The sequence below is a fragment of the Oncorhynchus nerka genome, linkage group LG6 (genome assembly GCF_034236695.1).
Source record: "Oncorhynchus nerka isolate Pitt River linkage group LG6, Oner_Uvic_2.0, whole genome shotgun sequence".
Taxonomy (NCBI): Eukaryota; Metazoa; Chordata; class Actinopteri; order Salmoniformes; family Salmonidae; genus Oncorhynchus; species Oncorhynchus nerka.
The window spans coordinates 47,492,793-47,508,626 of NC_088401.1; the positions used below are offsets into that span (position 1 = coordinate 47,492,793).

General features: G+C 46.3%; 1 protein-coding gene across 1 annotated transcript in view; it reads right to left on the reverse strand.

Annotated features, from left to right (window-relative positions):
- Nucleotides 1-15,834, reverse strand: part of LOC115130023 (slit homolog 3 protein-like) — a 236,498-nt gene that overhangs the window by 201,725 nt on the left and 18,939 nt on the right. The window contains exons 3-4 of the mRNA XM_065019593.1: nucleotides 15,254-15,325; nucleotides 12,849-12,920 (exon numbers count right to left, since the gene is read on the reverse strand). Of these exons, the coding sequence (XP_064875665.1) occupies nucleotides 12,849-12,920; nucleotides 15,254-15,325 (144 nt within the window). The remainder of the gene's footprint in view (nucleotides 1-12,848; nucleotides 12,921-15,253; nucleotides 15,326-15,834) is intronic.

Sequence of the window (15,834 nt, forward strand, 5' to 3'; positions counted from 1 at the left end):
ACAGCATGCTGCCGGCTCTGAGGGAGAGGAGAAGAAAAGGAGGAGAAAGGAGGAACCTACAGTGTGAAGCCCGCAGAACTTCACTCAGACCACTCACTCACTCAGGGAAAAATCGGTCCACCAACCAAGTGCTCATTTAGTTTTCCCATAGGCTCTAAATACATATACAGTCTGCTCAGGGTCATCGGCTGAGGGAGAGATTGACAGCAGAGCCTAGACTAGATTGCTGATTTGACATACTTTACCAATAGAAAAGTAGAGGAAAAAATAAAAATGGATGGTAAGGGAACCACGAGCCAACTGTGCTGGCTCCTTATAAGGCTAAAGACTGAGGGAAGAGGACATAACATATTGCAGTAGCTTCCCTACACACATATTTAAACTGCCACAGTTTCCAGGCTGTTTCTATTGAAAAGAAGAGCCACACATATTCACCGAGTAGACTATAAGCAGACAGCCAGATCCCTTTAGTGTATAATAATTCACCGCCCCGGTTAGCGAGTTCAACCAAACAACAACTCACAACATGGAGGACGCAGCATCTGCAATGAATGCACACACACACACACACACACACACACACACACACACACACACACACACACACACACACACACACACACACACACACACACACACACACAGACTAGAACGGCTGGAGGCTGACTGTTCAAAGACACTCTCACGCGGCGATAAAAGAAACACACAACACAGTGGAACATAAATCAACTCATTCCTCTCCGAGTAACTCTATGAGTTCCAGCAGCATCCCATTGTCGCTTGCGGGACACAGTCACTATGGCGGTGGATACACATGGCGTTAGATCATAAAAGGCAGCTGTAATTAGCTAACTGACAATTGTCCCCTGGTAATGAAAGCAAGGGCTCTGTGGAGCAGCGTGAATGAGCTGAGTTGAGCCCACTGAGGCTTGAGGCCTTGCTGCTTTCTCGTTAAAGTGACCATAGCACCCGGCTCTGCATGCCGTCTCCATCCAATAAACCAAGTCCTCTTTAATGACGGTGCCACCGCCACCGCTCGTCCCCTTCTGAGGTGACCTGGACTTTGTCCCAAATGGCACCAATAGGGCCCTGGTCAAAAGTAGTGCACTGTATAGGGATTAAGGGTGCCATTTGAGACACACACTGTTTACCATGGTCACCGACTCACTGGCCCCATCATCATCACCTCTTTGCTGTGGTGACTGGTGACAACTGACTCTTGCCACCCATACCAACCAGCGTAAAACCAACCTAAACGGGGATGATGTTTCGAGGCGAGAGTGATTCCCAGTCCGACCACAGGAGGCCTGTGGCGTAGGAAGGATGGCTAAAACGAGCGGCTGACACTTCTGCCCAGTAAACATTTCTGTCTGGGTGAGCGTTGATGCGTGTACCAAGATGCTGACAAAACCGACAGGCCTGTTTGTCCGACGCAAATTCGGATGTTCCGGTAAACATTGCACCCCGCGGCAAATGTGCTGGTTGTCAGAATTCTTTATCAACCTTGTGTGAAGGGCATCGACTCACTCGGCAAGAGGAGTGGAACAGAGAGGAGACAGAGTCCAGTATAGAAGCAGAGAGGCAGGCAGGATGTTGGCGGAGATGTTATATTTCTTTGTTTGTTTTCTCTCCCCTGTGCCTGGATGCACATTGCATAAGCAAAAATCACATTCCAGCTCAGCTCTGTGCTTAGTTCACACTTGCAAAAACAAACCCACCTCCTGCCAATGGTTCCCATAACGTCGCAGTTGACGAGGGAGGTCTTGCAGCACGTAGCTTAAGCCTTGGAAGAATTCTCAGCCTAAACAAAGTTAAAGCCCTCGTCTATGCCGTTCAGATTTTTACATACACAATCCCCCATAATCCCCCATAATGCCTCAAAGTGTACAGGGGTACCAAGCGAGGAACTGAAGGTTGTTTGGATGTCTGACGTAACATATGCCCCCCGCCCGATCCTACTTCCTCAACAGCTTGAGTGAATATGAGTATAAAAATATAACTTGTTTTTAATTGGCTTAAATGCACACTGTATTTACTGAAAACATGTTTAAATCCGGTGTCACTATTCATGTGCCTATCTCTCTCTCTCTAGTGGATGATCAGTGTGACTCTGATATTGCCTCTGGACTCCGGCTAAAGACTATAGACAGTACAGAAACAGTTGGACAACATAACAGTTGACTTTAGCTACTGAGGTTCACCTGCCATAGGTGGAAATAAGATATATGAACTGAGGAATTGACTGAGATGGACACAGAGAGAGTGAGAAAAAGAGAGAGAGAGAGAGAGAAAGAGAGAGAGAGAGAGAGAGAAAGGAAAGGGAGTGGAAGTGGGTATTACATTCGTTCTGCCCTTTTGAAACATGTGCAGCCCATTTAAATCCAATTATTATCTCTGCTGGTCGTCATGGGAACCACCTGTGATAAACACCCCGGTGAATAATGGCCCCAAACTATTTCCCAAATTACAGGCACCCTCAATCAACGTAGGGCATTAGGCCTCTTTCCCTCTATCCCTGGTTCCGCGAGAGAGACAGAAAGACAGACAGAAAGATACTGTATCTGATGGGGGTGTGTGTGTGTGGGGGGGGGGGCAGTCTGCCAAGAAGGCAGTCTTCATAACCTCTCACTGGAGAGCCACTGACAGCCTGGTGATCCCCGTAAAAAATGACTGGGATCACCGTCAGGAGAGCGTGACAGCAGCATCGACGAATCAAATCCATGAATTTGACCTTGATGATAACATTTGGTTGAATCAGCTCTTCTGACTGTATATTTTGGTGGCGGTGCTGTTTTTACTGTAAGAAAAACAGCCCGTGTCTGAGTGAAAGTGTGAGTAGTTTCGGTGGCGGTGCGGCCCTTCTCCTCCCCTATGGAAGATAATCCCTTAATGGAGCCTAAGCACCAGACATTACAGCCCCTTCTCTGCACTTACACATTATGGACGTCTTATACAACCTTTATGCCCATAGTCAAACAGTCAGTCACCCCTGCAACCCACTGTAGGCCTACCAGTATTTAACCCTTTCCCCTACCATGTGCTTAGGGTTATGTTCGTTATTGTAAAAAAAAAAAAAGGCCCTTATTAGCTACAGTACCTATAAGTTACAATGTCTATTACCTACTGTACGTATAATGTAAAATGTGTATTTTCTCCAGTACCTATAAGTTAAAATGGGTATTACCTACAGTACCTATCAGTAAAAATCTGCAATGCTACTGAGACATTGAGAGTAAGTTGTTCAGTGGGTTCAGTGAAATGGGTCAGCAGAGGTAAGGGCTGAGTGCAGAACAGGAGGGAGAGAAGAAGGGACAGGGAAGACAGGGACTACCCCTGAACACGGACATGGGTAGATTACACAGAGCCAGACAGCCAGTCGACAGGGCAAGGCGGTCCTCAGGGCAGGCGGTCCTCAGGGCAGGAGGTCCTCCTCACGGGCCTGCAGCCCTCCTCACGGCCAGGAAAAACCATCCAGTAAAACCCATCCTCTCTGACCCACACACTGTAAAACACGACTCCCATTCCACACACTCTCTCCTTTCCTCTCCGAGTCCCACGGATGAGAAACCACCCCTGCAAATGGCCTGTTTCCACCCAGACTGGAAAATCACTAGCTATTAGATCAGAGATCTCCTTCATGCTACTACATAGCTGTTGTGTGTGTGTGTGTGTGTGTGTGTGTGTGTGTTGTGTGTGTGTGCAAACATGAGTGCGTGCGTGTGTTGAGAGAGAGAGAGAGAGAGAAGGAAAGTAAGAGAGAGTATGTATGCCTGTCTTTGTGTATGTATGTCTGTGTAATTGTGTACCAAAGACATCTGTGTCTGCAATTACGAGAGCGATAAAGATTGTGAGGTTCATTTGTAGCAATCAGACTTTGCTAAAACAAAATAAATCACCAGTCTAGGCTTTAGGAGCTGCTAGTGACCCAAGAGACCTCACAATCCCCCTTCTCCCTTACCTCTCCCCCTCTCTCTGCCTATGCCTATAGACGGAGTGTATGTGCCTCTCAGAATGGCTGTGTGTGTGTGACATAGGCCAGCTCCAGGATTGCAGTAAAGTTTCCAGCAGCAGCACACATGGGGGCCGGCACGCTCCTTGTCTGCAGAACTAACAGAGTCCCCAGAAGCAGAAACAGCAGTATACATCAGTGGGTGGCTGTGCAGGCCCCACACCATGCAGGGAGATTTATATGGGCCTCAGTCCCATCCGATCCCAACTGTAAATAATGCCGCAAAATTCCTCTCCTGATCCACTGTCTGTCATCTTAACAGCATACTGTACATATACTGTGGTGTCTCAATATATCGCAATATATTTCCTGATATATATATATATATATACTCAACATATGAATGACTATATATACACACCATATATGCAAAGGTATGTGGACACCCCTTCAAATGAGTGGTTTCGGCTATTTCCGCCACCCCGGTTGCTGACATGTGTATAAAATTAAGCAAACATCCATGAAATCTCCATAGACAAACATTGTCAGTAGAATGGCTGTACTGAAGAGCTCAGTAACTTTCAACGTTGCACCGTCATAGCATGCCACCTTTCCAACAAGTCAGTTCATCAAATTTCTGGTGCTGTTATTCTGCCCTGCTAGAGCTGCCCTGATGCTGTTATTCTGCCCTGCTAGAGCTGCCCTGGTGCTGTTATTCTGCCCTGCTAGAGCTGCCCTGGTGCTGTTATTGTGAAGTGGAAACGTCTAGGAGCAAAAATGGCTCAGCTGCGAAGTGGTAGACCCCGCAAGCTCACAGAATGGGACCGCCGAGTGCTGAAGCACATAGTGCGTAAAAATCGTCTGTTCTTGGTTGCAACACTCAATATCAAGTTCCAAATGACTTCTGGAAGCAACATCAGCACAATAACTGTTAGTCGGCAGCTTCATAAAATGGGTTTTCACGGCCGAGCAGCTGCACACAACCCTAAGATCGCCATTCACAATGCCAAGTGTCGGCTGGAGTGGTGTAAAGCTAGCCGATGAATCACGCTTCACCATCTGGCAGTCCGACAGATGAACCTGGGTTTGGGCGGATGCCAGGAGAACATTACCTGCCCGAATGCATAGTGTCAACTGTAAAGTTTGGTGGATGAGGAATAATGGTCTGGGGCTGTTTTTCATGGTTCAGGCTGGCCCCCTTAGTTCCATTGAAGTGAAAACTTAACGCTACAGCATACAATGGCATTCTAGACAATTCTTCTAACTTTGTGGCAACAGTCTGGGAAAGGCCCTTTCCTGTTTGTTTCAGCATGACAATGCTCCCGTGCACAAAGTGAAAATGGTTTGTCGAGATCGGTGTGGAAGAACTTGACTGGCCTGCACAGAGCCCTGACCTCAACCCCATCGAACACCTTTGGGATGAATTAGAACACAGACTGCGAGCCAGGCCTAATCACCAAACATCAGTGCCCGACCTCACTAATGCTTGTGGCTGAATGGAAGCAAGTCCCCGCAGAAATGTTCCAACATCTAATGGAAAGCCTTCCCAGAAGAGTGGTGGCTGTTATAGCAGCAAAGGGAAGGACCAACTCCATATTAATGCCCATGATTTTGGAATGAGATGTTCGACGAGCAGGTGTCCACATACTTTTGTACTGTATATCTTAATCTTTTCAATCTGTCTTGAATATCTTATGAGGAAACATAACAATTGTGTGCTTTAAAAACCCAGACCCGAGCAGCCAGCTTTTAAAAGCCCCTCAAGAAAAATAAAGCTACAATTCAAAACAGGGTTGATTATTTTTCCTCTGCTCGGTAAGAAAAGCAGTCAACAAAAGGTCCTTTCTATTCTGCTCGTGACACGGAGGATATCTCAGTTCTTCCCGGTCCAAGTTTCCAAAGACACAGCTGTTTTTAATTACGCTTCACATGTAAACCTTAATTGTGATTAAACAAACATTGTGTGAGTGCTGTTGGCTGCTAAGAAAGCTCATCCATAGCCTGTAGCTTACAAAACTCAAATAAGTCAAGGGAAGGTATTAACAGTAACAAAATATGCAGTTTAAAAGCTACCTCCTATTGCATGTTTCCTCACCTTTATTTGGACACTCAATTGCTACCACATGTTTCTTTGCTATTTTAGTACACACCACATACATATACATTATTTGCTCTATAAAATAGACAGCCAACTCCCGACAACATTTCATAGCCTCTCACCCTCTAGCTGGTAACTTTCGAGTGGTAAGGTGTTGCTGCCGGGAACTTAAAGACATGTTGGCTGCCAGAGCGCATGCACACAAACACAATCCGAATAAAGTTCCCCGGCAAACATTCCTTCCTCCGCTCCTCGCAGGGTCAATAAATGCTGAGGTGAGACAAAGCTGTTGGGATGCCAGATTTCACGTTGCCATTTATTCATTCCTTCTGTCAGCAGAAACAAAAACGATCATGCAAGCAGCATCCCCCAGTGGGAATTGCTTTGGGTCTGTGTTCGACCTGCCTAGATTGCGCTTCGAATTTCCAGATACTTGACAAGGTTAAGTACCTACTGGCAATGACATATCGTCTCGGACTGGAAACAGCAGGGGGGTGGCAGAGAGCGAGAGACAGAGAGCAGTAATTGACAGATCTCCCATTGGAGCATAATTGGCTATATTAAGTTTCACTGTTTGATCTTGTCCCGTGGGACCGCCCACCAAGCCAACAGCTCCCACTCAGAACACTGCATACTAACCAAAAACACAACAACAAAACGTCACTGCCTCCCATGCCGACAGGACAGCGAACCCCTGCAACAGTCCAGCAAGACAACTATGCAGAAGTGGAATGGAGAATAGAGCGCCCTGCTGCAGCGGAGATAAAACAGACAAGGCATCTGCTGAACATAATCTGCTAAAATAAATACATGAATTCTTTCTTTGTTATTAGCAGAAATACATTTTTGGAAAAGCAACCAATTATCATTATGAGTTCTCGTTTCGATAAGTGACCCAGTAAAGGGTTAAAGTTAACTCATGTAAATATATGTAGCCTCAGAAACAAAGTTCATGAGATTAGTAATTTGCTCATCTTAGATAATATTATTATTATTATTATATTAGGCATTTCTGAGGCTCACTTAGACAGCACCTTTGATGATAGAGCAGTAAGAATACAAGGATATATCATCTATAGAAAAGACAGGAATGTCTACGGGGGAGGTGTTTCTGTATATATTCAGAGCCATATTTCTGTAAAGCTCAGAGAGGCAAATGAAGTAGAAGTGCTGTGGTTACAGCTTCACCTGCCTCATCTGAAGCCTCTTCTTTTTGGGGGCTGCTATAGGCCACCAAGTGCAAACTCTCAGTACCTGGAGAATATGTGTGTGGTGCACTGGTGTAACGCAGTTTCTCTGGACCCCCTGCAAGGTCGGCGTTTGCCCCCTCCCCCACCCCTCTTAAAATAAAATAAAAATGTAATGTGTCAGCCAGACAGCCACTCACAAAGTATAGACTGCCAATCGCTGTCCATGGTGCTGGAATTGCAACATGTCTATGCAGCTGCATGCCTATCAAATCGATGGTAGGCTTTCTGTGGTGCCAGGGCATGTACAGCAATGTTTTAACTAATTGATCAATGTTTATGCCTAGGCCTATTTGGTCGTCATTTTCTCATGTTAAGCCTAACGCTTCACAAAGCTGTGCCCCAGGGGTGTCAAACTGTCTGCAGGTTTTTGGATTTTTCCCTTTCAAATAAGACCTAGACAACCAGGTAAGGAGAGTTCTTTACTAATTAGTGACCTTAATTCATCAATCAAGTACAAGAGATGAGTGAAAACCTGCAGAAACTCAGCCCTCCGTGGAATGAATTTGACACATGCTGTACACGGTGTCACAAAGCAGCCATTATTAGGCTGCTGGCTGGTGACAATAATGTCATTACTTGTTCAGTAATTAAAGTTGGAAATTCAGACATGGCAAATTGTAAAATGTATTTCTGATGCAACAACATACTAATCACCTACCAATAGATTTAGTTAATTATGCAACGGCCCTATATAGGCCGCCTGAACCTGCATGACATGAGCCGTCGTAGCGCTCTCTCCGAGCTTGGATAGACATTTGTTGTGCATAAAACCTATTCTATTAATGCCAATTATTACAGTCAGTCCACCCTCAAAACACTAGCTTACTAGGGATTGTTTCATTATGCAGTGTACTATCTATAGCTATAGACCAGATTTATCTGCCATTTATAAACGGTTTATAAAAATCACACATCAAATAGCCTAACAATGAGGGGAAAAAGTAGTCGGCTCGAGGATAAATTCAGCCACTATTTATTGTTGAGCTCAGCGGGTTTTGTCTGGCTAATAGCCTACACAAATGGCCTGCGATATTCAAGGTCAATTAAATGAAATCCAACTTGAGAGACTCCCCTGGTCTCTTGGGAGTCCTCCTTTATTGTGTGTAAATGTATTCACCACGGCCTGTAGGTCCAGGTTGCAGGCCCAACTGTTTCCTATACTGAGTATTGCCAACCCAGACAGTCTTTCCTGAGACGTTGTGAATTATATCTCCATTGCGATGCACACAATTTAAAACTTAGCGTGGGAATGATATACACTTAGGGAAGATATACCAGAGACCAGGGACTGTTCATACTGCAACCAAACAACTCAAAAGCCAGTTCACCAGCATGAAGGAAATCGTAAACCTCTTCTTTTTTTTTGTTCAAACCCTCAAAAACTGTTGCCCGCTAAAGATGATCATCTGTTTGCATCTGCCAATTTATTAGCTGTTCAGTATATCGACGGCCTGTCCCCAGAGCTTCCTGTACAGTTCATATCTTTCTGTAACGTGTTGATGCCGGAAATTAAAGACAACGAAAGGCTCAAGTAAGGATGTCACAGAACTGCTCTATATGAAGCACCCCTCCCTTCTGCCCAGCTTCCCTGATGTTGCTACGGCAACCAAGCTGTTTTTACCATCCCTGTACCTGTCGCTTCTGCGGAGAGATCGTTTTCTAGACTAAAACTTATAAAGAACTACCTAAGGAAGCATTAGGCTCTCGGATTGATAAGTGCTTTTGACCACCTGAGCAAGCTCCACCCATTGCACTCTCATAGCCTTGACCGTGGCATTTGTTCACCGATATCCCCTCATACTTTCCATCAGTTGAATTGTTTATTTTTCAAGACCAGGGGCACTTTTAGCTTCCTAGTACACATGGAAATTAAACATGTTTATTAATGACTTTAAAAAAAATACATTTTCAAAAATGTCTGTTAATACTTTTTTGGAATAAGGCTGGAAAAAGTTAAGGGGTCTGAATACTTTCTGAAGGCACTGCATATATGAAAAGTCTGTAAATAGTATTTTTGTTGTCTCTTTCCAATATATAAGTCATTTGTATTATTATTACATTCAATTCAAAGTAAAAAAATATCTTATGTTGTTCTTGTCTATAACTGTTCTGTACTTTGTCATGTTATTTGTATGTTTTATGTGGACCCCAGGAAGAGTAGCTGCTGCATGTGTAGTAACTAATGGGGATCCTAATAAACTAAACTAAACAAAACAAAACGTTTTGTATCTAACAACAAGCTGTGCCCCGTCCGGTTCTCATTGGCTCAGAAGCAGAGCTCCAATGTCTTTGTAGCTTGTATTTATATAAATATGTCTTTGGAGTAAATCACAAAGCTGTCTGGCCTCCAGAAACTGGCTGAGTGCAGCCCTATTTTGGAAGACATTTGGCTTGCATTCTGGGAGAGCTTCATTTCTCTGAAAACAATCAGAGGGCCCAATGGCTGAGCTGCGTGCCAGGGCTCCATGGTTTATGCATTCGGGACGTATTGAATTATTAGGCAGATATCGGAGGCAGGAGGAGCATTGTGGTCAGGCAGTACACAGCCACACAGCCTGTTTGCCAGCTTAAGAGCTTTAAAGAGAAACACTGATACGGGGTGCTACAGTAGCCTACATGCATGTCTGTTCTGCAGGCCTTGGTTTCAAGCACCGTGCTTTAACACAGAGAAGAAGACTAGGAAAAAGCTCAATCTGCTGCTTCTGTGTGTTCGCTAAATCAGTCCTCGTCCAACAGGCGTGAGAAACGAAATGTGCGGGAGAGTTATTTGTTTCTAGCAAATATGGAGTCCCGTGAAAACCAAACAAACTGGAACTGGAGCCAAAGTGATGGGAAAACAGCAGAACGATTCCTGACACGATAACAAACTGTGGGCAAACGATAGCAGAGTTCGGAAGGGGCTGGGGGGGAGAGTGGGGTGGTTGGGAGTATGGAGTGGGGATGTAGCTGGCCCATGCCCAGACTCTAGCACCGAGCAGGCATCTAACTACTTCTTCTTCTGGCAGAATCAATCACAGTGAGTTACCACCACTACACTGCTGGCCATAGCATTCAGACAGGCTAACTACTCTACTCACTAATGGATAATTGCTCACCAAGATTGAAGGGAGGACTCTCAATTGACTAGAGGGGTGGGGGATAAGAAAACATTGTGCATTACGCCCTCCATGCGCACCAATCACATACAACCTGAGCAAGCCTTTGGCAGGGAGTGGTTGAGTCCCATGGGTATTGCTGGCTGAAATATCCTGCGTTCAAACACCACAACATGGGGGCCTGACGACCGACCAACCAGTCAGGAGGAAGTGGAGTTAATATGGGGGGCCTCATCCCAGTCACCATTAATAAACAGGAGCAGGCATCTTCATGGCCTCCCTCTAATTCTTCATTTGCTTTCCATTAGCCATCAGGTTGAAGACGTCTAGAGGGGCAGTCAGTGAATAGGAGGAGGAGGATAGAGATATAGAGCAGAGAGAGAAATAGAAAGAGAGGGACAGAAATCCCCTGCTAGATAGAGAGCTATCCTTGCAGAGAGAGAGAGAGAGAGAGAGAGAGAGAGAGAGAGAGAGAGAGAGAGAGCGAGAGAGAGAGGCCCCTGCTTCCTTGGCCCACACAGACAGTGCTCTGCAGAGCGGAGCTGCAGTCTCAGCCCTGTAACTCTAACCGCATTCCTTCCAAGCAGAGTGGGCCTGCACAGGGAGCGCTGACCACAAACGCCCCAGCCAGCAGCCCAGTGGCTCCATCATGATCATCCATGATCCATGATCCATCCCACCGACCCAGGCCAGGCCCAGGCTAGCCTGCCTCCCCCAACCCTAACCTCCACCAACTCTGGGGCACCAGGCTCCAGCCCTCCTACCCCACCACCACCACCACAACCCTCACTGTCCATGGCCCCATCAGCCAATACCTGAGCCTGCCTGTGGATGTAGCTGTGAGGCAGTCTGCTCGGTCACCCCTGTCTCCAGCTCATCTATTATGCATTTGTATGCATGATGGCACATTCACATCAAAGTCCCCCGGACCGACGGGACAGACCATGTTTAGTTTCTTTTCACTTCCTCTCCCTCGGTCTTGACTCTTGCAGCTAAGTTAATGGATGCAACCACTACCTTTCTCTAACCTGACCCAAAGCAGCAGAATGTTTCCTGGAACGCTGGCTAGTGCGAAGGGCGAGGGCAAGACTCACATCAAATAAACCTGTTGGACTGTGATGCGCTGCGTATGCTTTCTACAGCTGCCTCAGCCTGGCCGGCCCGAGCAGGGTCTTTTTAATACCAGGGTTAGGGGTTAGGCAATTCATATCACACTACCATAACAGATAATAACCAAGTATGACAGGGAGAGGTCATGAACCCCTCGTAAACCACCTCTCTCTCCGACCAGATTAGGAGAGCCTTCATTACAGGATAGTTTAGTCATAGCAAAACGTCACCGGATAAAGAACTCAAACCAACTTTGGGGGAAACTTCAGACACTATAATTTAAATTTGCTGATGGGAAAAGGATAAGAAACAGAGAGATTTACAGTATTCGCTTTGTCCATTCTTTCCACTCCTTAGAAACTGTCTGGGATTGTAAAGAATGCCTTATTAACCTCTGATAAATAAATACAAAAAAAATCCTAAATTCATTGCCAATAATGCTTTTATGGTGGAGCAGCATAGGGAGGAGAGGAAATGAAACTGTCATTCTCAACAAGTGTTTCTGAGACAGCATCGATAGCCCAGAGGAGAAACACAAACTGCTGTTGAATTGGCAGCGGAGAGTCTCGTTTCTTTAAACAGAGCCATGACTGCTGTCGTCAAACGCGGATCAAGTCATCACCGCTACATGGAGCCGCACAGTGTGAACAAATAGGCTGTGAATTCATCTCTGGAGTAATCCCCAAAACAATGAAGGGAACAAAGACCATTTTGAAAGAGATTAACATATTATTTGGCAGTTCCAATCTCTCTGTTTTCCTAATGGAAACATTTCACAGTAGAACAAAACAAAAAAAATACACTAAACCCAAGTTAATAGAGCCCCAACGCTGCCCCAAAGTAAACACTAGTAAAGTTCAGGGCCGGTTGTCGGTTCCACACAGGGCGAACCTGAGTACGAGTGTTTCTCTGAGGACCGGCTCTAGTCCTCCCTGACAGCAAAGCTAACGGCTGCGGTGTGACCAGGCCATGCATTCAAAGGGCTCGGCGAAATGGATATTCGGGAATAAAAATTCTGCAGTTACCCCCTCCGGTCCCAGGAAAACATTCCCCCTAGCACACCTTCACCTCAAGCACAGGAGTACAGAGCCGGGCTGTGTCACCTTACACCTAGCAGGGATCCACAACCCAAATAAAAGCCCAACATCTGGGGGTGTTAAAGAATAATAACACGGTGACTGTCCCTGCACTGACCGCAAACCTCCTCTCCTCTTCAAACTGTATGGGAAGCTAAATATTTGAGCGGAAACCCCCATCCGAGACAATGATTGAAATTAAAACAGTGGGGAAGTTGACTTTGTTTTCCGGCGATCAGATATCAAAAGAGAAGTAGCGTTGTGACTTACAGGCGGCCAAGCTTGGGTGTGGACTGGAACAGCAGCTCTGGGAGAACCTGCAGCTTGTTCCGGTTCAGACGCCTGGAGAGAGAGAGGGAGAGAGAGGGGGAGAGGAGAGAGAGAGAGAGAGGGGGAGAGGAGAGAGAGAGAGAGAGAGAGAGAGAGAGGAGAGAGAGAGAGAGAGAGAGAGAGAGAGAGGAGAGGAGGGAGAGAGAGAGGGGAGAGGAGAGAGAGAGAGAGAGAGAGAGAGAGAGAGGGAGAGAGAGAGAGGAGAGAGAGGAGAGAGAGAGAGAGAGAGAGAGAGAGAGAGAGAGAGAGAGAGGGAGAGAGAGAGAGGAGATAGAGCGCAAAGGAAGGGCAAAAGCATCAGTCTGGTCAAATAAGTGCTGTTTGATGAGGCATTCAGACATTTAACTATGTGAAATTAATAGAGTACAGTTTGGGCTGTGTTGGTGTGTAGTGTAGTGTGAGAGAGACACAGAGGCAGACTTAGGGAACATTTGAGGGCTGAAACATACGGCAACATCAAGCACCATTGTGTTGTGGTACAGCAGGGAACAGAGATCGATGAGAAGGCCGGCGAAATGTAAACGACACACAGACGCTCCAAATCAATCAATCAGATTAGAACCTCTGAAGGGGGATGACCCTTTTTTCGCGGAACAGGAAGACTGGGATAAGCCAATGGCAGCGCCCCGGGTCAAGAGTTCACAGATGGGCTAAAGCGGGTGACTTCCTATGAAGATGGGCATAGGTTATCAGGCTCTGAAGTTATCTGAAGCCTTTAAAGGCCATTATCACTGTGGTGAGCCTCTACAGGCTAACATGGGGAGGGGATGGGGTTCCGGATGCTAGGCCTTATCATGGCACCAAAGCCTTTCTCTGAGACAGGGGGTCACAGGGCACAGCTGAGGTATGTGGAGGAAGACGGGGGAGGTTCTCAGGATGTCATGAAAGAAGCCCTCAGAGCTTGATCACTCTCCCTCTGTCTCCCTCTGTCCTCATCCATCCCTGGCCTGCACAGCCGGATGGAGAGACTAAAGGCTTACCTAACACCTAGCCAAGCTAGCATATCTACTTTCCATGCTGTTACGCCACAAATCATAATAGCTCAAAGCAAAGGCCTCAATCTCTGACCTGACCTCAATGAGGAACACAACATTAGGGAGAAGATCAACTGTCACATACGTTGTCAAGCCTGGAATACTCCTATAAGACACATTTGATGTACCACTTGACAGCACTGACTTTGATCTAATCGAAGTAAATCAGATCTGTTTTGATACTTTCCTCCACGGATTCCTTAACTCCATTTCAGCAAAGGTCAACTCCCTCACCCCATTACTTTACTCTACTGACATACATTTCCCTCAGAGAGAGAGAGAGAGAGAGAGACAACATGACTGAAGATATGTTCCCATGGCCCTGTCTACGATCTCTGTCAGTGTGATCCCTGTCACGTTACACCGCGGTACTAACGCCCACCTGTCCCAGAGCCAGGGTCATAAAGCGAGAGGTCTATGTGTGCACTGCGCGCGCCCGTGCCATACAAACAGCACCCTGACCGCCCAAGTCACACATGGGCTCCAGTCAACAGGGCAGGAGTGTCAGTGCGTAGTCTGCGGACATAGGACCCTTCACTCAGACCCTGGTTCCTTCCCAGCCGTATCCAGACCCATACCAGGGTCAGAAGGGGATGACGGGGGCAGGAATGCCAGAATACTGCAAAATTCCAGAGCGGTGTGAAAAGCGGATGGGCCGGCAGAATAACATCCAGGCAGAGTGAGTTCCTGGCAGGATAGGAAGAGACTGTGACAGAAAGGGGACTTGGCTGGGAGATCTGGGAGATGGTCTGCCCAGGTACTGACGCACATTCGACAGGCGGACTTGGACCATCGTCATGGCTGGCAAGCCTGGCATGGATGGGTTTGGTTTAGTTACCAGTGTGTGGTGAGCCAGCTACTTCCAGACCGAAACAAACCCAATGACACAGACAAGATCAGTAAGCCAAATGTCTAGGTTATTGACTTGGACATCAGAAGCAGTTCCCTCCATGTTGTTTTGACCGAGTAGTCAGTTTCACGTCAGAGTGTTAATGACTCTCAGGAGTGATGTGGAGGTATGCTTCAACCGTGTCGAGGAGCAGGTGAGAGAGTCACCCACCTTGACTTTTAAATGCAGGTCATCTATATCATCCTTACCTAAATATGCCTTTTTGAGTGCTTCTGAGAGTGCATATATGGTATACACACACGCACGCAACGCACACAGACAAACAAACACGCACACTTAAGCACACAGAAACAGTGTAAATACCCAAACGTGGTATTAGGGGTGAAAAGTTTCTAGAGGGTGTCAGTCTGCTGCAGTGGCTGCTGGGTGGTAAAGAAGTGAGGTCGTCTAGGGATACTTACAGTCTCTCTAGCTGTTTGAGGTCCTGGAACGCCCCCCTCTCAATCACTGTGATCTGGTTGTCCTCTAGGTGCCTGACAGAAAAGAGGGAGACAACATTATAAATCATGGGTTAAACGCAACATGAGGTAAAGCTACAGAACTCCTTTTAGAAGTAAGACCATGTACTCCTTTTCAAAGCAACACAGTGTACTCCTTTTAGAAGCAAGACCAAAGCAACACAGTGTACTCCTTTTCAAAGCAACACAGTGTACTCCTTTTAGAAGCAAGACCATGTACTCCTTTTCAAAGCAACACAGTGTACTCCTTTTACAGTGTACTCCTTTTCAAAGCAACACAGTGTACTCCTTTTAGAAGCAAGACCATGTACTCCTTTTCAAAGCAACACAGTGTACTCCTTTTAGAAGCAAGACCATGTACTCCTTTTCAAAGCAACACAGTGTACTCCTTTTAGAAACAAGAGACCATGTACTCCTTTTCAAAGCAACACCGTGTACTCCTTTTAGAAGCAAGACCATGTACTCCTTTTCAAAGCAACACCGTGTACTCCTTTTAGAAACAAGACCATGTACTATAACTGCAG